Source organism: Myotis yumanensis, unplaced genomic scaffold (assembly GCF_028538775.1).
Source record: "Myotis yumanensis isolate MYYU_CA2020_CCGP unplaced genomic scaffold, mMyoYum1.0.hap1 SCAF_21, whole genome shotgun sequence".
In the NCBI taxonomy this organism is placed as follows: Eukaryota; Metazoa; Chordata; class Mammalia; order Chiroptera; family Vespertilionidae; genus Myotis; species Myotis yumanensis.
In genome coordinates this window covers 17,872,796-17,897,416 of record NW_027223772.1, presented here as the reverse complement: position 1 = coordinate 17,897,416, position 24,621 = coordinate 17,872,796, and the positions used below count along the sequence as shown (strand labels likewise).

The 24,621-nt window shown below is 49.9% G+C and overlaps 1 protein-coding gene and 1 pseudogene across 1 annotated transcript; one reads left to right on the top strand and one right to left on the bottom strand.

Annotated features, from left to right (window-relative positions):
• Positions 1-1,750: 1,750 nt before the first annotated feature.
• Positions 1,751-6,549, bottom strand: LOC138998980 (RNA-binding protein cabeza-like). Its single transcript, XM_070400999.1, has 3 exons — positions 5,788-6,549; positions 3,007-3,813; positions 1,751-1,888 (listed from the first exon to the last, which is right to left on the bottom strand). Exons 1-3 carry the CDS (start codon positions 6,547-6,549, stop codon positions 1,751-1,753), a joined length of 1,707 nt encoding a protein of 568 aa, XP_070257100.1.
• A 16,075-nt stretch (positions 6,550-22,624) lies between these two features.
• Positions 22,625-23,603, top strand: LOC138998839 (UAP56-interacting factor pseudogene; annotated as a pseudogene).
• Positions 23,604-24,621: the final 1,018 nt, after the last annotated feature.

Below are 24,621 nucleotides of genomic sequence, written 5' to 3'. Positions count from 1 at the left end.
AGATACCCTGGATTCCAGTTTTGTCTCTGCCACTTACAAGAAGTAAAAGACGATCTAACTTCTTGGGAACTGTTCCATTTTCAGTAAAACAGACATTATAATTCTTGACCTATACTGGACACAGATTGTCCTGAGGGTCAATGGAGACAACGTGTAGACTCAGAAACATGATGGTAGATAGCGCCATAAATAGCATTTTACAGCAGGAGGAGGAGGTCCAGAGAAGTGAAATGATTTGAAAAGGTCACCCAATCTGGGTATGACAGAGCCAAGAATGAAGTTCATAATATCGAGATTTTTCAGTCCTGAGCCTTTTTCAGGACACCTGGTGCTTTCTCTGTAACAGTTTGTACGTATTGAATGTTGTACATTATTACTCAACATTATTTCCATGCCATCCTAGTTTCCCTTTGGTGAAGCCATTCTTTTCTTATATTCTTTTCTTCTCTTTTCTTTTCTCCTTCCTTCCTTCCTTCCTCCCTCCCTCCCTTCCTTCCTTCCGTTTAGCTAACATTGCATAAGTATCAGGTGTGCAATATTAAAATTTGACATCTGTGTGTAGTACCTCCTGCTCACCACTAGAAGCTTCCATTTGTCACCCCCATTCTTTTTTTCTCTTTTAAGTGAATTTATTGGGGTGACACTGGTTAATAAAACCATACAGGATGCATGTGTACAACTCAATAAAAACATCACCTGCATCCAGCGCTCACCACCCAAAGTCAAGTATATTTCTGTTCCCACTTACCTCTTCTTTGCCCACTTCTACCTCCCAACGCCTCCTTTCCACCTGGCTATCACCATGCTGTTGTTCCTTTCTATGTGTCATATATATATTTTTTCTTAATACATTCACCTTTTTTCACCCAGTCCTCAACTCTCCTCCCCTCTGACAGCTGTCAATCTGTTATGTACCTATGCTTCTTTCTATTTTGTTTGTCAAATGATTGTGTTGATTATATTCCACATACACCTGAGATCATATGGTATTTGTCTTTCTCTGACTGGCTCATTTGACTCAGCATGATACTCCCCAGGTCCATCCATGCTGTTGCAAAAGGTCAGATTTCCTTCTTTTTTACAGCCAAGTAGCATTCCACTGTATAAATGTACCACAGCTGTTTTTATCCACTACCCCAATCTTAATTCAGAAAGTTAGGTCTCAAAATACATGCCTCCCAATTTAAAGACTGATATCTTAAAGCTGGAAATGCTCACTTAGGTCAATCAGAGGGACTATATACATAAATAAGAACTGATTCACCTACATCACTGAGAGGTAATGTTTGAGCAAAGTCCTCATGGCCATCTGATCTGTAAGGGTAGCAATCAAATGCTTTGGAGGCACTTTAATACACATGACACTTTCTTTGCAGCGTGTGCAAAACCAGACTGCATTATAAGTCGAAAAGCTTTGCTTTAGCCAAACATGGCATTATTACCCGAGAAGAAAGCTAGAGGAACCTTGGCGTCTGCCACAAGTTCCTGCCAACCTGAGGCCAGTCACGTGAGAAATCCCCCCGGATTAAATCCCCTGGTGTGTGAAAAGGGGGTGATGCCAGCAACACCCCGAGTGTTTCTGCGAGTGATGCTGTGAAACTATTTGGTGGGACACCTGGCGGAGCGCAGAATGAAGGAGTGGACTCTCAGGGTTCCAGGCGCGCAGAGCCGACCCCGTGGCGCATGGGGGTGACGCGTGCGGACGCCCCTCCGGCTTTCTCGGTGCAGCCCCGGGAACCGAGGGGGGCACTCATCTGACCAGGAGCTCCAGGAAGATCACGTTACTGCAGCAGCCAGCGAACACCACGCCCACCGCAAAGAGCAGGCGCATGGCCGGCGCAGGGAAGGGGAGCGCGCACACGGAGGAAGTGCCTGCCTGGACCACTACCTCCGCGGTGGCACAAAACTTCGCCCCTTCCCAGAGCGCTGTTCTTCACCGGCGCCGCCACCAACGCTCCCAGCCAGAGGAGCTGTAGTTCATTATCAGCCACGACCCCATTCATTTGAGGGGGCGATCTGGTCCCAGCCAGACTACATATCGCAGGATGCCCCGCGCACATGACACGGTGCTGGGAGGTGTCCTGCCTCTGCTGGGACACTCCACTCTAGAAGAGAGAGCAGCAACATTCTCCTCAAGCCTCTCGCGATAGGAAGCCGCAGGGTTTGTTGGGAAGTGAAGTTCAACCCTGCCTAGGTGGTTTCTGGCGAGTAAGCCAAGGGCTCAGAGAGGGATGCGAGTATCCCAGTCTCAACAAACACAGCGCCGTTTTTTCTCGGTGGAAGAGGGGACAATACAAACTTAGATAGGCTCCCGTGGGCCCAGGACAGGCCAAAAGAAAAAAAGCCACGGAAAATCTCCAAGGCATGCCTCACTCCGCAGATATCCTGATAGCAGGACCCTGTGCTCTAGTGTGTGTGCCTGTGTGTGTGTGTGTGTGTCTGCGTGTGTGTGTTTGTTTATCCCACAGCTTTTCGGGTGATTATGGTCAAGGTGAAAACAGCAACCGGTAAAATGAATCGCGAAAATGACTCGGCACAAAACAGGTCTTTTTCAGAGTTATTGAATAAAGTACAAGTTAACGAAAAATCTTTCCAGGAGTTTTAAATCCTATTTCCAAACAGAAGAAACAACTCCATCATTGGCCCCGGGTCCCCGGCCATCCTCGCGCACACTGACTTGCTGGAGCTTTAGCTGGTGTCCATCATCGCATCGTCATCGTCCAGCAGGGCGTCCAAGTCCTCGGCGTCCTTCATCGCGCTGTCAGCGTCCAGCTGGGAGTCCAACTCCTCGGTGTCCCTCATGGAGCTGTAAGCGTCCTTCTGGGCGTGCAACTTTTTGGTGTCCCTCATGGCATGGTAAGCGCCCAGGTGGGCGTCCATCCTTTTGGTGTCCCTCATCGAGTTGTAAGCGCCCTTTTGGGCGTCCAACTGCTGGGTGCCCCTCATCGCGCTGTAAGCGTCCTGCTTGGCGTCCAACTGCTTGGGGCCCCTCATGGAGATGTAAGCGTCCAGCTGGGCGTCCAACTCCTCCGCCGAGATCTGTGGCTTTGAACGGCGGCCAGTGCGCCTGCCTGTACGCAGGTTGCCTCCGCGGGAGCGGTCCTGAGTGCCGCCGCCGCCACCGCCGCCGCCGCCGCCAAAGCCTCCAGATCCTCGGTTTGTAGTCACCCAGCCTCTGTTGACACTCGGTACGGGCCTGGGCTGCGTGACTATCTTCGAGGTGAGGATCTGGATGTGGAGGGGGCGGCCATCCAAAGGGACGCCGTTGTACTGCTTCCTGGCTTCCAGGGCGTCTGCCTTGCGCTCAAAGTGCACGTGGGCTGTTCCCAGGCTGCGGCCAGAGCGGTCGTAATGGACAGCGGCCTGCTTCAGAGGCCCAAACTCCGCAAACAGCTGCTGGATGTCCGCGTCGGACACTCCGAAGTCCAGGTTGGACAGCAGCAGCTTCCCCCCGGTCATCAGGCCGGCGCCCCTGCCGAAGGCCCTGCGGAAGCGGTCGTGGTGCCACTCGTCGGGAAGCTGTCTCGGCCTGCTGTAGGGCGCAGGCCGGTTCCTGCCTGGGCCGAGGGCCGCCCTGTTCCGGAACGGCCGGCCGCCCATGCTCTCGGGGGCGGCGGCGGCCTGCGCTCCGCCACCGCGGAGGCCTCCCTGGGAGCCGGCCCGGCCTCGGTCCCAGCCTCGGTCCCCGCCCCCGCCCCCGCCCCCGCCGCGGCCGCGGCCCCGGCCATGGCCTTCCCGCTGGCTCCGGTCCAGCCGAATGTTGTCGTCCAGTGCCATGTGGATTTTGTCGGCCATGGCGGGCCCCGAATCAGCCTCGGATCGAGCCCGTGCGGAGGCACGCCGGTCCTTCACTTCCCGCGAGGCGCCGGGGCGGTCCCAGATGTTGGGGTCCAGGCCCAGGGGTTCCCAAGGGTGTGGACGAGTCGGTGAAGAAGTAATGACACCGAGACAGCGTTCAGTGGATCAGCAGCCCAGCCAGGCTCTAGCCAGGTGCTCTCGCGGCTTCTATGTCCCGGGACCGGGTCTTGGCGAGACCTCTCTCCTGAAAGCTCCCTTGGAGAACGAGGACGACGACCACGACCACAAGCCTAGGGCTGAGAAGCTCTGCAAAGAAGGCCCTGCGTTCTTTTATAGCCCCAGAGCTGGTGGGAGGAGCCAAATCAGCTGCCCGCTCGACCAATCAGCCGCCCCCAGGACCGACGTCACCGGTTGGGCCTCAAGGTGACGCGAGGAGGCTTGCATTGGCGCTGCAGGACCAGGAGAGGGCGCCACTGGCCCGCCCAAGCGATTCCCGGGGCTTGGGGGAGAACCTGGGAGACAGGGCAGGTGCCCAAGGAGGCCTGCAGGGCTCTGTCTCCACGCCTTGCGGGACGGCATCGTCGTTTTTTCTCGGTGGAAGAGGGGACAATACATACTTAGACAGGCTCCCGTGGGCCCAGGACGGGCCAAAAGGAAACAAAGCCACGGAAAACCTCCTAGGCGTGCCTCACTCGGCAGATATCTTGTTAGAGGGACCTTGTGCTCTCGTGTGTGTGTGTGTGTGTGTATGTGTCGGGGGACGCGGGGGGAGGGGGGGTTGGAGGCGGGAGGGATAGGTGTGTGGGTGTGGGTGTGGGTGTGGGAGTTTGTCTGTGCCCGCGCACGAGCGTGTGCGTCTGTGCGTGTACATCCGCAGTCACGCACGGACACTCCTTGCTTTGAACGGTCCGTCGCCATCCATGAACACCCTTCAGTCCCTGCCTTCTCAAAGACAACGCCCCCTGCTCGTCCTTCCCGCCTCGGGTCGAGCCAGAAATGGGGAAGTCCAGTCACCTGTCTGTGCTTTCCCCACAGGCGTTTGCAGGAGGGGGGATTGCATTCACGCTTCTCGACCAGCAGAGGGCGGGGCGGGCTCTTCGGCCCCTGCCCCAGTCCACCCAAATTCTGTAATCCACAGCCAAAGATGACGTCCTGGGCTGTCCATCTGATCGACACCCCGCCCACGTCCACCCCCCCCCCCCGGCCCCCACCGCCACCCGCAAGCCTCCCCCCACCCCGCTCACTCTGTGGATGGATGGTCAGGCCCCCTCCCAGAGACCAAGTCCAGGCCTGGCCACCTGGGCTTACCAAAGCCTCAGAAATTGGAAAGGCGGGATCAACCTTTTTTTTCTGAGGAGGGTATTTTGTTGTTGTTGTTTTATCGGAGGGAACGAGTTATTTTGTTTGTCTGTCTGTCTGTCTGTTTGTTTGTTTGTTTGTTTATCCCACAGCTTTTCGGGTGATTATGGTCAAGGTGAAAACAGCAACCGGTAAAATGAATCGCGAAAATGACTCGGCACAAAACAGGTCTTTTTCAGAGTTATTGAATAAAGTACAAGTTAACGAAAAATCTTTCCAGGAGTTTTAAATCCTATTTCCAAACAGAAGAAACAACTCCATCATTGGCCCCGGGTCCCCGGCCATCCTCGCGCACACTGACTTGCTGGAGCTTTAGCTGGTGTCCATCATCGCATCGTCATCGTCCAGCAGGGCGTCCAAGTCCTCGGCGTCCTTCATCGCGCTGTCAGCGTCCAGCTGGGAGTCCAACTCCTCGGTGTCCCTCATGGAGCTGTAAGCGTCCTTCTGGGCGTGCAACTTTTTGGTGTCCCTCATGGCATGGTAAGCGCCCAGGTGGGCGTCCATCCTTTTGGTGTCCCTCATCGAGTTGTAAGCGCCCTTTTGGGCGTCCAACTGCTGGGTGCCCCTCATCGCGCTGTAAGCGTCCTGCTTGGCGTCCAACTGCTTGGGGCCCCTCATGGAGATGTAAGCGTCCAGCTGGGCGTCCAACTCCTCCGCCGAGATCTGTGGCTTTGAATGGCGGCCAGTGCGCCTGCCTGTACGCAGGTTGCCTCCGCGGGAGCGGTCCTGAGTGCCGCCACCGCCGCCGCCGCCGCCGCCGCCGCCACCGCCGCCGCCAAAGCCTCCAGATCCTCGGTTTGTAGTCACCCAGCCTCTGTTGACACTCGGTACGGGCCTGGGCTGCGTGACTATCTTCGAGGTGAGGATCTGGATGTGGAGGGGGCGGCCATCCAAAGGGACGCCGTTGTACTGCTTCCTGGCTTCCAGGGCGTCTGCCTTGCGCTCAAAGTGCACGTGGGCTGTTCCCAGGCTGCGGCCAGAGCGGTCGTAATGGACAGCGGCCTTCTTCAGAGGCCCAAACTCCGCAAACAGCTGCTGCACGTCTGCGTCGGACACTCCGAAGGCCAGGTTGGACAGAAGCAGCTTCCCCGCGGTCACCAGGCCGGCTCCCCTGCGGAAGCGGTCGTGGTGCCACTCGTCGGGAAGCTGTCTCGGCCTGCTGTAGGGCGCAGGCCGGTTCCTGCCTGGGCCGAGGGCCGCCCGGTTGCTGAACGGCCCGCCGCCCTGGCTCACTGGTGCTGCGGTTTGCGCTCCGCTACTACGGCCTCCCTGGGAGCCGGCCCGGCCTCGGTCCCGGCCTAGGTCCCTGCCCCCACCGCGGCCGCCGCAGCCCTGCTGGCTCCGGTGCAGCCTAATGATGTCGTCCAGAGACATGTTGACTTTGTCGGCCATGGCGGGGCCCGGCATCGGCCTCGGGTCATGCCCGTGCAGTAAGCAGGCCGGCCCTTTACTTCCCGAGCGGCGACGGAGCTGTTCCTGAGAGGGCACCAGATGCTGGGAGCCAGGCCCAGGGATTCCCAGAGGTGTGGACGGAGAGCGTTCAGATGCACCCAGGGCTGAGAAGGTCTGCGAATGATAGACCCTGCAAGGCGCTGCCGCCCTTCTTTTATATGATAGCCCCAGCACCTGGTGGGAGGAGCCAGAGAGACCCACCAATCAGCCGCTCCCAGGAATGAAGCGTCACCGTTTGGGTGACACCAACTTTAGGGTGGGGCAGGTGGCGCATCTCAAGGAAAGGTTCTCCTGCACGTGGCTGCCATGCCCGGGGTGCTTGACCGGTGCCTCTTGGACAGGCTCCTCCGACCCGGGACCCGTGAAGAGTGTTGGGGGTGGGGGGGTTATTTTACTTTATGTTCTTTTTTCTTATTTGTGTGCTCATTTCTCTTCATGCATTGCAATTGATTCTCTCTCTCGGCAACGAACCGTTGCAAACGTCGGTCCCATTGGCATTCGAAGGGAGGGGGAGGGGGAGACCGGAGACGCAAACACACCGAACGTAGCGGGGCCTTGGAGGTCATGGGAGGCAGAGGCTGAGGTGGATGTGAATAAAACGTGTATGCTTTTGTATCTTAGCTCTGTGCCCAGGACGCCAGAGGCCACCAGCAGTGAAACAGCCCCATCAGAGAGTGCTGGTATAGATGTGTATGGATCTGTCCCTGTTCGTCAGTCTATGTTATTCTCTATATTCCACAAATGAGTGAGATCATGTGCTATTCATTTCTCTCTGACTGGCTAATTTCACTTAGCATAATGCCCTCCAGTTCCATCCATGCTGGCAAGAATTCCTTCCTTTTTCTTAATACTTTTTTTTTTACACCGCAGCGTAGTATTCCACTGTGTGTAGATGTACCCCAGTTGCGTGTGTGCGTGTTTGTGTTTACTGCATTTCTGTGAAATGTTCCCCCCCCCACTCCCCACCCCACACCCCCAAACCCCTATAGGCATATCCCTGGAGGCATCTCCCAACAGAAAGCAGCTTAGGGTTTGGCCCCTCCCTTGGGGGTGGGGGGACACCCAGTTGCCAATGGCACCTGAGGGCTTCCAGTGTGGTGGGAGCAGGGACACCTTGCAGGTTACATTACTCCATACCTGGAAGAGGAAACTGAGGCTGAGGCAGGTGAAATTGATTTGCATGAACGGGAAGACAGGAAGCTGCAGTTAAAGAAGTTGAGGGCCAGGGTGAGGGTTTCCTTCTGAACAGGGTGAAGAGTGGGGGCCTAGGGAGAGAATGCCATCTGCTTGCAGTCAAACAGCTTAGCCCTACCGAGGGAGGGCATGACTAGTCCCTGTGTCTGTGGGGCCCTTGGGAACAGGGTCTGAGTGAGGCGTGTGCTTGTCTGTGTGTTTACGTCCGCAGTCACGCACGGATACTTCTGGATCTGAATGGTCCGTTGGCATCCATGAGCGCCCTTCAGCCCCTGCCTTCTCGTAGACGGCGCGCCCCCTGATTGTCCTTCCCCCCTCAGCTCAAGTCCAGGCACCTGTTTCTGCCTTCCCCAGAGGTGGCTGCAAGAGGGTGACCTGCATTAGCGCTACTCGACCAGCAGAGGGCGGGACGGGCTCTTACGCCTTGCTTGGGCTGGGCCCTGGGGTCCAGCTCCCTCTGTGGATGAATGGTCAGGCCCCTGTCCACAGACCAAGTCCGGGCCGGGCCACATGCGCTTGCCGAAGCGTCTAAAAGCATTGAAAGGCTGGATCAATGTCATTTCTAAGGAAGGTTTATTTTATTTTATTTTATTTATTTTATTTTATTTTATATTTTATTTTATTTTAGTGTCTGTGTGTGTGTGTGTGTGTGTGTGTGTGTGTGTTTGCGTTTTGGCAGGGTTTTTTTTTAAATATGTTTTGTTTTTTTAATTTTAAATGAGGGTGTGTTTTTTTTTCTTTTTTTTTTTTAAACCAAGTCAGAAGGTCAAATCTTCAAAGTGCATGCAAGCTGCTCCTCCCAGGAGGTCCAGACTGCATGTTCGAGGGTATCTCCAGGAAGGCCTGCGGGGCCGGTGCTTCTGCATTCTGAAAGGTGTTCTGGACTCTGCCAAACAGGATGAAGTATTTTGCCGACAGCCAGAGGAACCCGACGTGGTTCTCGTCAAACAGGGCGAAGACTCCAGGGCGGCGCCTGGCGAAGACGAAGGTAGGTAAGTTAACACTAAACACTAATGGTTTCTAAGACCATAGAAACACATCCTGAAGGTTCGGGGTGGAGGGTGTGTAATTCTGATCTCTCGAGCCCATGTCCACAGCCAGAAGAAACGGAACAGGCTACTCCTCCAAAGCTGCAGCCCTGGACTCCCGGACGCTGGGCTGGGCAGGGCTCTCCCAGCCATGGCCTTGGCTTTCCTCTGTCCTGTCTTCTTGCTGCTGCTGCTGCTCCTCTCGGATCACCTGCTGGTCAATCTCCTGGACCACGCAGGAGAGCTGGTTGAAATTACAGAAGATCTCGCCACCTGGCAGGTGGATGGAGCGCATGAGGTGGATTTCTAACTTAATGTTCATGGCCTGTCCTGTGATGTTGGTGACCCTGGCATACTTCCCCTGGAAGCTGAGCATGACAATCTTTAGGCTGTTGTGATAGTATACACATTGGTAGAGGCCTGCCTAATGAGGTCTTCCGCGTGCCTCAGCGGGAGGTAGACTCGGCAGTAGGTCACGTGGTTATAAAGCAGAAAGTCCTTCACCAACAGCAATCGCCCCCCGCCCCCTTCTCCCCTAAGCCGCGATGATGAATACTTTTGGTGGTCTCTCTTGACACACTGGATGCTGAACCTGTCCTTTTGAATCTGCAGGTGGCGTTTGTGGAAAAAGCTGTAGGGGTTGTCCATGTAGGACTCCACCGAGGCTGATTTCCTCTCCGTCAGGAGAATTGTAAAGCAGGGCTCTAACTGCACTGGGTCATCCACATGGGTGTTAAAGGAAGGCCTGCACGTCCAAGCAGTAATGCATAAGCCATCCACCACTACACTCAGCAGCGTTCTATAGCAATGATCTAGCTGCGTCAATCCCAAAATGTGTCTGTATGGAAGATCTTGGCGTAGACCTCTCGATAAGACATACTGATCAACTCCGGGATCTGCGAGTTTGCACGAACGCCATACTCCTCCCAGCAGCGCTGTCTCCAGATGCTGTCGGTGGGCAGGATGTGGCGGAATTTGGTGCAGGCCTGGGCCAGGCTGGCCAGGTAGGTGCCAGGGAGCGAGGCGAAGATCTCCAGCAGCATCTCCACAGGCAGGTCCTGCAGCGAGCAGTGCGGGGGCAGCATGGGGCTCGCCATTGCTCCACTCCCCGCACAGAGGGGCGCGGCAGGGGCCGCCTCCATGTGCTTCTCTGCTGGGGCCGGCTTGCCATTGTCCTGTGCTTTCTCAGCTGGTTCTTCGCCCTCCCGAAGACACTGCTTCCCTTTAGCCGCTGCCATCTCAGCTGTGCCCTAGCACTCCTGATGACAGAGACATCCTTGGAAGAGCCGAAGCCGCACAGGTAAGGGCATTCCTCCATGCCTCCAGGCTTAACAGCCACCATAGCCTGGGCCACTAAACCTCAGCAGGATTTTAAGCTGGCTAGGTCCACCCTAGATTCCAGCCACGCCCTCCTCGGCCTAGCCACACCCCCTCAGAGAGGAGTCAATTGTAGGACTTTAAACTCATACCCATTAACAGTTGCCTCCCTTTCCCAGTACCCACTCCCTGTCCTCCAGCCCTAGCCCCAGGCAGTCACTAATCTGCTTTCTGTAGGGAGTTGCCTCCAGGGATATGGCTATGGGAGGGGGGGGTGGGGGACACATTTCACAGAAATGCAGTAAAAAAAAACAAAAAATGAATGCTATGTCAGAAATGGAGGTGGGAAGGCTATGGAGAGTGGAAATAGGCAGCCTGGACTATGTCCAAGATGCAGGAGAGGAAAGCATTGGGTAAATGAATGTTACTCATGGACTGATGTTAATGATAATTCAATACCCCATAGGCAGGGAAACTTCAAGAGGGGCCAGCCCCAGGCCCACCCAACAGTAGGCGTCATATCTTTGACACCACTTCAGCCTTTACAGGCGGCTCAGTCCCAAAGCCAACCATCGGAGACCTTTACCTTACCACGCCGGGAAGCGCAGGAATGGACCTTGTATCCTACCTGCCGATGTGTACTGACACCTGAAATGGGGCCTCAGCCATTACTACGGGAGTGTATGGTCCCCTTCCCGCAGGCAAGATGGGAGTAACTTTAGGGAGAAGCAGTTTAACACTAAAGGATTTCAAGTTCTCCCTGGGGTAACAGACCAGGACTATACTGAAGAAATTAAAGTAATAGCACAAACAATCAATACTGTAATTCAGGTATTACCAGGAACAAAAATGGCACAAATTTTCCTTCTGCTGTATTATGTAGAAGGGCGGCCTTTAACCGGGTCGACCCCGTGGTGCAGTGGGGTTTGGATCCAATGACGCTGTATACTGGGCAAAAATAGTTAAGCAAGATCGGCCTGAATTAGAACTAAAAATTAATGGGAAGCCTTTTAAAGGGGTTATAGACACCGGAGCTGATGTATCAGTCATTGCCTTTAGACACTGGCCTCAGGCTTGGCCCTTAAATCCCGCAGCTTCTGAATTGCACGGAGTAGGGCATATTACTCAACCTCTTCAGAGTGCTCAACTCCTTCAATGGGAAGATCCAGATGGAAATACAGGTTATTTTAAACCTTATGTATTGCAATATTTACGTGTCAATTTATGGGGTCGAGAGATGTTAGAACAAATGGAAGTTTTAAAAACAAGTCCTAGTTCTATTGCTACTTCTGGTCAAGAATTTCACCCCCAAAAGAGGCAGGGAAAGAAGCATCAAGAAAGGCGTTTGTCTATCCCAATGTCTGTTAAAAGGGCATGGATTGGGTTACCAGGATTTTCAACAGGGGCCTTGCTCATTTCTCTGATCCAGTGTACAGCAGCTAAGATTACCTGGCTTACAGATACCCCTATCTGGTTGGATCAATGGCCCCTATTAGGAGAAAAATTAAAAGCTGCACAAGAATTGGTTCAAGTACAACTTGAGGCAGGGCATATTGAACCCACTCACAGTCCATGGAACACACCCATATTTGTGATAAAGAAGAAGTCTGGTGAATGGAGACTATTGCAAGACCTTGTAAGGTCTGGGGCTGGGAAAATAGGGTCTTTCCTGATCCCACCAGCTGAGTTGGACAAAACAACCCAGAACTGCCGAGCCACATCCTGCTGGACAATAGCTGCCATCCTGGGACCCACCAGAGCATCCTGTTGTGCTGATGGCCAATAAATAACCACCGGAGGCTTCTCAAGATGGCCAGGGTGCAGCTGCACCAACTTCCCACTCATCAATCACCCGCCACAAGCTACCTCAGATAAACCTGATTGGTCCAACAGCAGCATAAAAAATCTCTGCCAGGCATAGGCGGGTGTGACTCCCCCGGCCTGCACCCCCAGACCGTGGGACCTCACCCAAGAGCTTCCAATAAACGCGATAATTCGCTCTTACCCTGATTGTCTTGGTCAATTTATTGGCTTTGGTCAGATTAAATCTTACATCTCAGATTAAACCTTACATTAAATCTAACAGACCTGAGGGCAGTTAATAAGACCATGGAGATTATTGGATCCCTTCAGTCGGGGTTAATATCCCCCACAGGTATCCCATTGCAATATCATTTATTGGTATTAGATCTAAAAGACTGTTTTTTGGTTTTTTTTTGTTTTGTTTTTGTTTTTTGTTTTTTACTATTCCTCTCCACCCTGAGGATAGCAAAAGATTTGCATTTAGTGTCCCTACAATAAATTTCAATGGGCCCATGAAAAGGTATCAGTGGAAAAAAATTGCCTCAAGGCATGCTAATACACCTACCTTATGTCAGGATTTTGTGGCTGCTGCCATACATCCTATAAGGGAAAAATATCCTGAGGCTTATATTATTCATTATATGGATGATATTCTCTTATCTCATAAACATGAGATGCTCTTAAATACCATTTATATAGATTTTCAGGAATCCTTGTGCTGTGCTGGATTATGCATAGCACCTGAAAAGGTTCAAAGAACATTTCCTTTTTCTTACCTTGGTAGCATTATCGAAGGACAAAAAATAAGACCTCAGAAAATTCAAATTCGGACTGACACTTTACTTAAATGACTTCCAAAAATTATTAGGAGACATTAATTGGGTTCGACCTGTTTTAAAACCAAGTACAGCCGACATAAGCCCTTTATTTCATGTACTCAGGGGCAATCCATCTCCAACAGCCCCACGCTGTTTGACAGAGGAAACCAGGACAGCCCTACATAAAGTCTAGGATGTCCTAAATTTGGCACAGCTTACTAGAATTGATTACTCCCTTCCTTTACAAGTTTTAATTTTTCCCACTATACATACACCCACTGGGGTTATTTGGCAAGATGCTAGAGTCATTGAATGGCTACACCTGGCTCATTCTCCCTTTCATGATTCAGTGTCGCAGTTGATTGCCCGAGGCCATCTTGGATTGGGCCAGTTAGTGGGCCGAGACCCTGAGCCATACAGCAAGAGTGGCTCTGGCAACGGTCAACAAGTTGGCAAATTTCACTCTCTAATTACTGTGGACAGATTGATAACCATTATCCAGCAAATAAAATTTTACAATTTCTTCCAGTCACTATCTTCATCTTTCCAATGATAATAAAATCACAACCTATACCTCAAGCATTAACCATTTTTACAGATGGATCTAGTTCTGGAAAAGCTGGATATTACTGCAACAGAGGTTCCAAGGTCTGTCAAACCCCTTATACCTCAGCACAATGGGTAGAAATACAAGCCCTTGTCTATGCTTTGATAGATTTTGCTACAGAGCCTATCAACTGGTATAGTGATAGTGCCTACGTGGTAAGTATGGCCAAAATTATAGAGACAGCTACTATAGGGCATTCTAATTCAGAGGGACTTTTTAATTTATTTCTCAGCCTTCAAAAAGTCACTAGAGAATGACAATTTCCCTGCTTTATTGGCCATATTCCACCTCATTCAGGTCTCCCTGGTCCATTAGCTATGGCAATGAGGCTATTGATTGCCTCCTTGCTGTGGTGCCGGAGAAGACACCATTTTCTCTTGCACAGCCCTCCCATGCTTTGCATCATCAAAATGCTGCCCTGTATAAACAATTCTGTATTTCTAGGGAGCAAGCTCATCAAATTGTTAAGCAGTGTGATCAGTGTATATTTCATTGCCCTGTACAATCATTAGGGGTTAATCCTAGGAGTCTTAACCTAATCAAATCTGGCAAATGGATGTCACCCATGATCCAGAATTTGGTAAGCAGAGATGGGCACATGTTACCATAGGTACCTGATCTCGCTTTATTTTTGCGACTCCCCAAACAGGAGAAAGCGCCAAGCATGTAATCAATCATTGCTTAGCCGCCTTTGAGGTGCTAGGTTCTCCCTTAGAGCTGAAAACAGACAATGGACCCGCATACGCTAGTTCCACTTTTCAGCAGTTTTGTCAACAGTATCAAATTTGTCATAAAACTGGTATTAATTATGACACTCAAGGGCAAGCAGTATGGGAAAGAGCCAATCCTACTTTTAAAATGCAATTACTAAAAATAAAGGGGTGGGAGACGGATGTTATGTGTCACCTCAAAATAAACTCAGTCATGCTCTATATGTCTTAAACTTTCTGAATTGTGATGCAGAGGGTCTTCCAGCAGCTTAAAGGCATCAGGCCTCCAGCACAATAGCCTCCTCCAGGTTAGCCCGGTGGAAAGACTTACAAACTGGACGATGGTTAGGACCAGATCCAGTAATGATGTGGGGAAGAGGTTGTGTTTGTGTTTTTCCAGAAGGAGCAGTGCAGCCAATTTGGGTGCCAGAACGATATGTGCGACACCACAATGGACTCAGAAAAGCTCCTTGTCCTTCCATTCAAGAGACTGAGAGTTGCCCCGGTGACAGCAAAGAGGAAGAAAAAGAAAACAAAGGCTACATTAGGGGCTGAGGTGCCAACATGGGGTCAGTTGAAGAAGCTAAAACTGAAGCCCAGCAAATAGCAGAAAAACAAGGAGTGGAAGCTACTCCTTCAGCCATGTTTATGGCTATGTTAGCATTGGTTAGCTGCCAGTCTTCTATAAAATCTTGTGCAGCCAAAACCGAGGACTAAGTTTGGTTTTGCTATATTTATTGGTTTAAAAAATAAGCTGTAGAAATGATGAGATCAATAGAAAAGTAGGCAGTTGAAAATAAGCCATAGAAATAGAGAGTAGGAAATAAGTTGTAGGAATATAGAAACCAGCGGATGGTTGCAACCCAGGAAGGTTTAGGCAGGGGCAGCGAAGCAGACCTATACAGTGGGGCCTTGACTTACAAGTTTAATTCTTTCGGAGACCATGCTCGTTAAGGAGCTCGTTAACTCAAATTACTCTGTCAACTCAAAGCAAAAAACCTGCCGAGAGACTTCTGGTATCTCAAAAAACTCGTTAGTCGGGACACTGGTAAGTCAAGGCCCCACTGTAGTTCATAGTTAGAGATAGAGAAATAAGTAAAAAAAAAGTGGTAGAAATAAAGTAACAATAGAAAGAAAGTAGAAATAGAGAAATAAGTGGTAGAAAATAAGCGGTAAGAAAATAATTAGGAAATACAAAATAAAGTGGAAATCTCCTAGGTTTTGTTTAAGCTACTGTAAAGCAGAAGATGGCTGTGGTTGATGCTGTTTAAGGAAGTAATTTTGTTTTAGACTTAGATTGCAAGCTCTTGCAGCAGCTGCATTGTTTCTAGGCTTTGGTTATCTTTGCATGTATGAACTGATAGCTCACTGGGACTTTGGGTCTGTGTGAGACGCCAGACTCAGAATGGGAAGTCTCCAGCTCTGCAGGACCGAGGGATGCTCCTTTCCATGCAGCCACAGATAAAGAAAGAGGCTGAGAATTGACCAGACTTCCACCTGCGTGGACGGGGATGATTTGACTGGGACTGGTGCAGACTCAGTGTCCAGGTCAACCGTCCAAACAGCCTGACCAGGGGACCGGTTTTGCATCAAGGACATCTTTGCATCGGCGACATCTTACTACGCTCGTGACAGAGATATCAGCATGGAGTCAGCTGAACAAGATGGCAACTGAGGCCAACCAGATGTGAGAAAAGCAAGTGGAAGCTATGCTAGCATTGGTGAACTCTCAGTTTTCCATAAAATCTTGTGGAGCTAAATCTAAGGACTTTGAGTAAGATATCCTGAAAATGTTAACATATTTGTGGTTTGATTTTGCATTGTGATTGCTTTGTTAGTAGCCAGAATTTTGTTCTCTTGTTAACATTGCTGTTTATGGTTTTGTTAACAGCCAGGGGTTTGTTTTGATGTTTTGATGATGCTGAATAATTTGTTCAGAGTTTTTTGGATAGTGTAAATGGGCGTGTTTAAAGACAAAAGTAAAGGGGGATATGTGGGGCGAGGCTACAGTGTTTTGGCCAGGTTCAAACCTCAGACTAATGAAAAGACAGGGTCCTCTCATTGCCACGTGCAAGTCCTAGCTGGAGGGCAGGGTCCTCCCAGCACATAGCCAACGGCTGTGGTTGTAAGATTGAACCTATGGTGTGAACACGTGGCCCCACGTGCCTTGTGCTAGAGTTCAGGTGCATATAGTTGAGTAGGGTTGAAACTCAGGAGAATGCTGTAAACAGCTTGATCATGCCCCTACTTTACCTCGTGGTATCTGCTATAAAATAAAGACAGGGCTTGTGGGTATGGTCGTTGTCTCCTCATCATGGAGGCAGCGTCCCACCGACACCCAGCTATCATTCTCTTATCTGTCTTTTCTCAATCCTTTACCGCCCCCCCCCCCCACTCGGGATCACCCTTGGCCGTGCTGGTATAGCACAGGAGATAACAAAGGAAGGTGCTATCAACACTGGAAGTGAGATACCAAAGCAAATGAGGCCATGTCTCTCCTCTGCTTAAAAGCTCTCACCAGCAGCCATCACCAACAGGATACAGCTGCTTCCCGCAGGCACGCCACCCCATCTGTATGGATCACCTTAGCTTCATCTCTGCCTGCCTGTCACACAGCCACTATATATGACTGGCACCTCTCCATGCCTTCCTTGCCTGTCTGCACCCACTGCTCTCTCCTGCTTCCATCCCACCTAAGTTATAGCCCCCCCGCCCTCAAGACTTACCTTGGCCACACCTTAATTAAGCTTTCCTTGTCCTATTCGTCCAGTGTGACTATTAAACACTTTGTAGTTTCAAAGCAGTCATTAACATAAGTATAAATTATTTGAAAATTTGTCTCACCAAAGGCAAGACAAGTGGCTTGATCCCCTTCTGCATGCTGAGTGCTCACCCTGCACAGGGACACAGCAGACTCCACAAGTTTGGGTGAAAGCTAGAGTACCCACGTTAACACAGTGCATGGATTCCTAAGCAGGTTAGCAGTCCTGCCCCCAGCACTGAAAGAGGCCCTTGCGATGTCGCATTTGTAAGTCTGGGAGAAGGAAGATCTTTGGAAGAATCCAATGCTGACCTGGACCACCTTTAGTTGGATGGACAGCACCAACTGGGAAGATGGGAGAAGGCCTTAAGGTTCACCAATTTCAGAAGTTTGCCTGGTCTGCCACATCATCAGTAATTTTTCAAGTTGGCTGTAATATTACATTGTGTTTATAGGTATGCCTCACACCAGCCAGCACCTTCCAGCATCCTACCAGTCCTCACTGCCCACCCCTTGGGAGGATCAGGCCCTACAACTGCACTCACCATTGATCCCAGTGTTTATTAGAAATGTAAAGCATCACCTCATTGAATCCTCTCAACAACCTGGGAGTTATTTGTTATCTATTTACTCGTGAGCAAACTGGTGCCCAGAGCAGGTGAAGCATCTTGTTGGGGTCACCAGGCTCTACACCACTCAGCGCCGTTGTCCCTGCTGGGTGGCTGACCCCAAATGAGTGGAGTGTTACCCACTCTCCTGCTCCAAGTCCCTTAACGCACAGTTGTTACAACATAACAGCGCTGCACTCTGCGCAGAAAAAAAAAAAAAAAGCTTTTTCGGGGTTCATGTGCCCTGGAGAAGGCCGGCCAGGAGGACCCTGAGGGCTCAGAAGGAGCAGCAAACTGATAAGAGGCTGAAAAGGGTGGCAAATGGCAGGAAGGGTGCTGGGGCCCTTGGGAGGCGAGGGCGGAGGGAGCAGGATCTGCTCCATTGGCGGGTGCTCCCAGGAGCCCCAGCACTGCCCTCCGCCCCTGCCACAGCAGAGCAGACCAGAGCCGCCAGTGCCCGGCAGGGAAGAGGAGGCTCCTGCTCCCCTGTTGGTGGGGAAGGTAACCGGGGTTGAGTGTTGCACACCTGGCTTTGGCCTCGGCTTAGAGGATTCTGAAGGCTGCGGGACGCGCTCCCTGTCGGGCTGCCACTCGGAGCGCTCCGGGTGCTAGTCTGTACTTTTTTGCCCACTCACTGTGTTACCTCGGGCAACTTTCGCTCCTTCTCGGAGTCTCTGTTTCCTTCTCGGTTCAATGAAGGCGTTGGGGTTGAATGGTGCTTTTTAGTCTTATGAATTCTAACACGTGAACTGCATTTTGGCAACCGGCAAGCTTCCTTGGTCAATTCCCCACCTACTTAAGGGCCAGCTCCGCTGCCCAGTGGGTGGAGGCTCCAGGAAGCCAAGATGCCTGGGTCGGCGGGGGCTCCGCTGGGCGCTGGGGTTTCCTGGGGCTTTTGAGGCCTGAGCCCGGGTCAGGGCTGGCTGCTGGCGGGACCTGGCTACAGAGGGAAGGCCCCAGATTGCTCAGGTGACTTAGGCAGCGCGCTAGGACCACTGGCCACACTGGTGGGGTGTTGGGAAGGGGATTTGCGGCTGATAATTTGTACTTGGAAAATAAGCAGATTTGTTTTTGGAATTCTCTTCCTACACGCAGACCTGTCCCACGGTGAGTTATAAATGACAGGAGTGCTAGCTGTCATTCTCTAAAGTGGAAAGCCAACTGCTGCGGCGCTAAGTCATCGGCTCCTCCAGCGTGTAGGAAGTGGGCCTCTCTCTGCACCCACCCTGCCAACCCCCTCTTCCCTTTTCTCCCTCTTCCCTTTATAAATCCCCTAGGTTAGTCAAAAGTCTTCATTTTCATTGAATGTTAGGTGGTGACCAGCGGCCTCCCTCCAGGCCTTTGGGCTCTGGGTGGGGATGGAAGCCCAGATAAGAACAGCTGTGAGTCATACTGTCAGCCTTCTGATCCCCTCATCCTGGCAGGGACGTGCAGAGGAAGCCCAGTGGGGTTCAGACAGACAGACAAACACGGGAAAATTGGATGGATTCAAACCGCTGTCCAGCTTCCTGTCCCTGTCTTGGCAGCCTCCCCAACTAGGGAATAGTGGCCCCAGCTGTCAGTTGGATGGAGCAGCCAGAGGAAGGTGCCTGAAAGGAACTGGGGACTTTGCTGGAAGTTCTTCAGCCTTCCCTTCCCTATCTCCCCCTCCCCCTCGCCAACACTCCCCTCATTACCTCACCCCTGTAGTTTTTCTGCTCTACTGTGACTTCCATGTGAGTTCAGATTCCAGGACCCTTCAAGAGGGGTGGGGAAGGGGTGAAGCAAACTAGTAGCAGTACTGACTATCTGTTATGGAGCATTTACGGGCCAGACACTTCTCTTTGCATAAAATGCGTCCTTAATTCTCTCAAAGCCTCGTGTGAGGACGGGATACTGCCCTTGACCCCATTTTACAAATGTGAAACCAAGGCTCGGAATGATCACGTCCCTTAGTCACATGGCTAGTAAGTGGCATAGCTGGGACTCAAATCCGGTCTCTCTGAATCTAACACCTGTGTTCTTTCCACTGTTTTGATGCTCCTTGAGGAAGGGCAAGCTGGAATAGTACCAGCAAAACTGACGATTGAGTTCTCAGTAGGTGCCAGTGAAAGAACAAAGCAGAACTGACTATCCCCATACTTGTAGAGCTGAGTCTTCAGCCTGACCGCCCCCCCCCCCCGCAGGGAGTGACCAGAGGAATGCCAGAAATGTCCTAACTCCCCCAACCACTGCCTGAGTGGACCAATGAAGCTAAGGAATGCAGCCAAGGTCCTAACAAAGCTATACCATAAATTGTTCCCTATGCGTCGCTGTTGACCAATCAGGGCGTAGTGAGGTATGACTCAAACCTTAGAATGTGTTGGTCACTTCCTGACCACTGTGCTGTAAGACCCTGCTGAAAGACCCTGACCAAAGTGACCAGTCTCTGTAACCCACGTCACTTACCTAAGCCCACCCAAATGACTAGCCCTATATAACCTTTGTTCTCCTGGGAATCGGGGCTCTCTCGGCCACTTGCCGCTGCATCGGCAAATGTGGCTGACAGGGTGCGGGGAGGGGTGGCAAACTAGTTTGAATAAAGACTCTCTGCTTTTGCATCAGAGGAGGCTCCCTGGTGGTTGATTCTTGGGGACCCCGAACTCTGGGCATAACACCGGACACCGTTGGAAGCATTTAGAGGTGTTAGCTCAAAGTCAGGTGCAAGGGTTTCAGTGATTCTGGTGTGGATCCGGGACTGCCTTAGCCTCTCCCAGACAGCACCCCTGTTCCACAGCCCCTGCCTGATCTGGCCCAGCTGCTCTGAGTGGGTGCGGCAAGGGCCCAGCTATTGTATCCTAGAGGTGGTTTGAGGTCTAATGAAAGATGGATTTTCCACATCTGATCCATTAGCCCTGATCATTGGCTTGTGAATGATCACACTGTCCCCTAAGAGGCCTTTCTCAGGCTTCACTCAGTAAATACCTATGGAATGGCTGAATTAGCACCTTGTGCAGAGCAATCTGCTGTTCTGCAGAAATGTGCGGCAGCCCAGAGGTAGCCCTCAGAGCCCAGGGCGCCAGGCCAGACAGTTCTCTCTCCACCGGCCCCCTGCCCCCGTCCCTTCCCCTGCCCCACCAGCAAGGAAAGCAGAGCCAAGGATGCTCCTGTGGCTTTTGGGTTTCCCTGGCAAGATGTTTGCTGCCACCTGTTTTGTAAAGAATTTTAGAAGATAGAGTAGATGAAGAAAAATTTGACTTAAAAAAAAACTAACAGTAAAAGTGATATTATTAATGAGGTTGCTGCTCTTTCAAAGCGGCGAGGGGGCTCCTGGGTGGGAATCAGATGGTGCACTTTGCCTTAGGGCTTCCCAAACTTTTGCATAGAAGAGTCTCTGAGAGCAAGGAAGACTGACAATTGCCCCAGGGGGTGGGGATGGGGGTGAAGGTAAGGGTATCAGATTGATACCAATGAGCTTGAAAATGATTTAAGGATTTATGCAATTTTTCATTTGATTTTATATGTTGAATCTAGAAAATATTTGTACACCATTGATGTCCTGGCATATTGTTTTAAATCCTTGGGGGCTGAGAGTAATTAGGTGAAGAAGCAAAGCAAAGTTTCTGGTCTGAGGCTTAGAGTATTGTTTGCATTTTCTGTTTACTTGGTTCACAGTGATCAAGCTCTCAATCCCCTGTAGAGGTAACCTCTTCCCCCACTTTTTCAGAATGAAAAAAATGTTTTAAAAATCAAATAATCATAATTGTTTGTTTTTATTCTCTCTCTCCACCTGCTAACTTTATTGAGATATATGCTAGTAATTGACATGCAACTGCTGTGTAAATCTAAGGTGTGCACATGATGTGTCGATACATGTATAGCTACTTTTTTGTTGTTGTAGTGGGAGCACTTAAGATTTACTATCTTAGCAACTTTCAGGTATACAATTTAATATTGTTAACTGCGGCCACCATGCTGTATGTTAGAACCTCAGACCTTACTCATCTTGTAACTGCAAGTTTGTACCTCTTGACCAGCATCACCCCATTTCCTCCAGGCCCAATCTCTGGCAACCACCATTCTGCTCCATGTTTCCATGAATTCAGCTCTTTATAAATTCTACATGTAAGTGAGATCATTGTTGTTTGTTTTCTTATTTCCAATGCTATATATATTCATTGTACAAAAGATAAGATACTTTAGCATTCATAATATGCTAATAATCAGTACACCTAGACTCATGATATAGCCTTTCGAGTCTTTTTCTCTGCACCAGTGAGTGCAGAGGCAGTGACACCCACCCTCCAGGACCTGTGCCTGGATAACTGTGGGATGGTGGACTCCCAAGTCAAGGCCATCCTGCCTGTCCTGAGCCACTGTCACCAGCTCAGGGGCTTCACCATCTCTGAGAACCACCTCTCTGTGGCCACCATAAAGAAGCTGATGTGCCACACAGCCTGGCTGCACAGTTTAGAGCTCCAGCTATACCCTGTCCCCCTGGAGTGTTACAGGACCCAAGAGACTGTGGACCAGGAGAGAGTTGCCCTGATCCGGGCTGAGCTCACAGAGACACTGAGGGAGTTAGGACAACCCAGGACCATCCATCTTGACACCAAGTACTTTAGCTCCAGGGAGTTTTATTTCATGGCATTTTCATGACATGGAGTCTGTGGTGTGCCCCTATAGTGACCCTGCTCACCAGGTGCACCTAACAAGGGCTTCCTTCTGGGCCCCTGGAACATGAAACCTCGGACTGGGGTGCAGGTTGCATGCTGTTCTGAGTAGCATGATGAAATCATCCCTTTGTCCAGCATACCCATGCTGTGTTAATCCCCTTCCTGTTAGGCATTCAGTAGCTGTCTTGGTTGTTAGACCAACAAATCACCCTTATTTTACTTCATAATATCCCTAAAGTGCAGGAGCAGTGGTGCTGCAACTCTACTTCACACTTGTGTTAGGAAATTTAGTTTTTATCAGAAATAAGAGGAAGAAAGGCTGCAGGCAATAGCAGCTGCCTCTGGTCCTTGTCTCTCCACACTTCCTTCAAAACTAATACAGGCCCCCTGTGCGCAGCCATGGGTGGGAGGGGAGGGTTCTGCTAGCAAGTGTGCGCACTCCTTTGGTGCAGCTGGTCTGTGAGCGTAAGTGGAAGGTGGTAGGCCTAGGTCTCTGGCCTTGTGGACTGACTGAATCTGCAGGACGCCTCCAGCCATGAACCGGTTTGGTACCCGGCTAGTGGGAGCCACTAGGATCCCGCTGCCGCTGCCGCCACCACCGCCAAAACACCGCACTAATGAAAACCTCGACAAAATTGATATGTCTCTGGACGATATCATCAAATTGAATTGAAAGGAAGGAAAGAAGCAGAATTTTCCACGACTAACTAGAAGACTCCAGCAAAGTGGTGCCCAACAATTCAGGATGAGAGTACGATGGGGAATCCAGCAGAGTTCTGGTTTTGGTAAGAATAATTTGAGCCATAGAGGAAGAATGATGCCTGGGAAGAGACCTCCTTATGGAGTTGTCACTGGCCTTGCAGCTAGGAAAACAACGAATTCGAAAAGGAATTAGTCCTATGAATCGACCGACCACCTCTAAGTGACAAGAATATAGAGAGATATTTTCCAGCGTTAAAAAGGAAGGCAAACTTTCTGAGACAAAATGAAGTGCAGAGAAAACCAGTTGCAGTTCTTAAGAGACCTAACCAGCTAAAGAGAAAAAAATAACATCCCAACCAATTATACCAGGAGTGAAAATAAATTAAGTCATCAGAAAGACACTCGTCAGGCAACTTTTCTTTTCAGAAGAGACCTGAAGGTTCAGGCCCAGTTGAACACAGAACAACTGCCAGATGATGTAGTAGCAAAGAGAACTCCTCAATGGCAGACTTCCACCACAAATGGAGGAATTTTAACTGTATCCATTGATAACCCTGGAACAGTGCAGTGCCCAGTAACTCAGAAACCATGATTAACTCCTACTGCTGTACCTTCATTCTTGGCAAAATGGGAGCAATCTGATGTAAAGAAAGTCCCTAAAGGTGTTCCCCTGCAATTTGATATAAATAGTGTGGGAAAACAGACAGGGATGACTTTGAATGAGCGATTTGGAATCCTGAAGGAACAAAGAGCCACTCTCACATTCAACAAAGGAGGAAGCTGCTTTGTAACTGTGGGATAGAACCCATGTTAAAGGGACTTTTGAGTGATGACTCTGTTAAAAAAGTTGAATTACTTGAAGAGTTTCTGATTGGTGTTTCTGGTTTCTTGGGATATATTTATCGCAGAAATTTAAGAAACTTTATTTCAAAATATTCACAAGGCTAAATACTCTTTTTATTTTTGAAGTTTTTTTAAATATGTATAAATAATGCCCTGAAAGAATAACAGGGAATATGCCTACCTGTCGTTAAAGATTTCTTGGTTGAGCCAGATAGAACAATTCTCTAGTTGACTTTTTGGTTCCTCATACAGCAGAAAGACAGAAAGACAAAAATTATTTTTATGATAGTGGTATTTAGGATCTCATCTCCTTTGCCCACTTTTAGTACTTTGCCATGGTAAATCTTGGTCTTCAGAAATATAAGTAGGTCCTTTTGTTGCTGTCCCTTATCCTTTAATAGTGTTGATGTAATAAGTGCAGTTGACTTCTTTCATTAGAGATATTTAAAAACTTAGAATTTGGGTTTTAAGATTTATGGGAAGATCTGGAAATTGGTTCATTTTTCAGATAGTGTTAGGCTAATGCTCCAGAGTTATAAATCTTTAAAGTTGAAATTTTAACAAGAAAGGTGACTCTAGCATAAGTCTCAGTTTAAAATGTTGCTCTTTGAAGGCAATAAATGCATGTTTAAAAATATGCTTAATAGAGCCTTGGAGGAGAAGGTCCAATGTAAAAATCTGACAATTTTTGTAAGTAAATGAAGAAAGCATGAGAGGAAGTAGCAGGTTGAAGTCAGGTTACTGAGGTGAAAAACTTTAAAACCCAGATCATAGGTATACTGTTTGGATTTAGTGTAGTCTTTTTTTAAATTTTTTTTTATTGCTTAAATTATTACAAAGAGTATTACATACGTCTCCTTTTTTCCCCTGCCCTTGACAATCCCCTGGCCTCCCCTACCCGCCAGTGTCTTATGTCCATTGGTTTTGCTTATATGCATGCATACAAGTCCTTTGGTTGATCTCTTACCCTCCCCTCCTGCCCCCCCA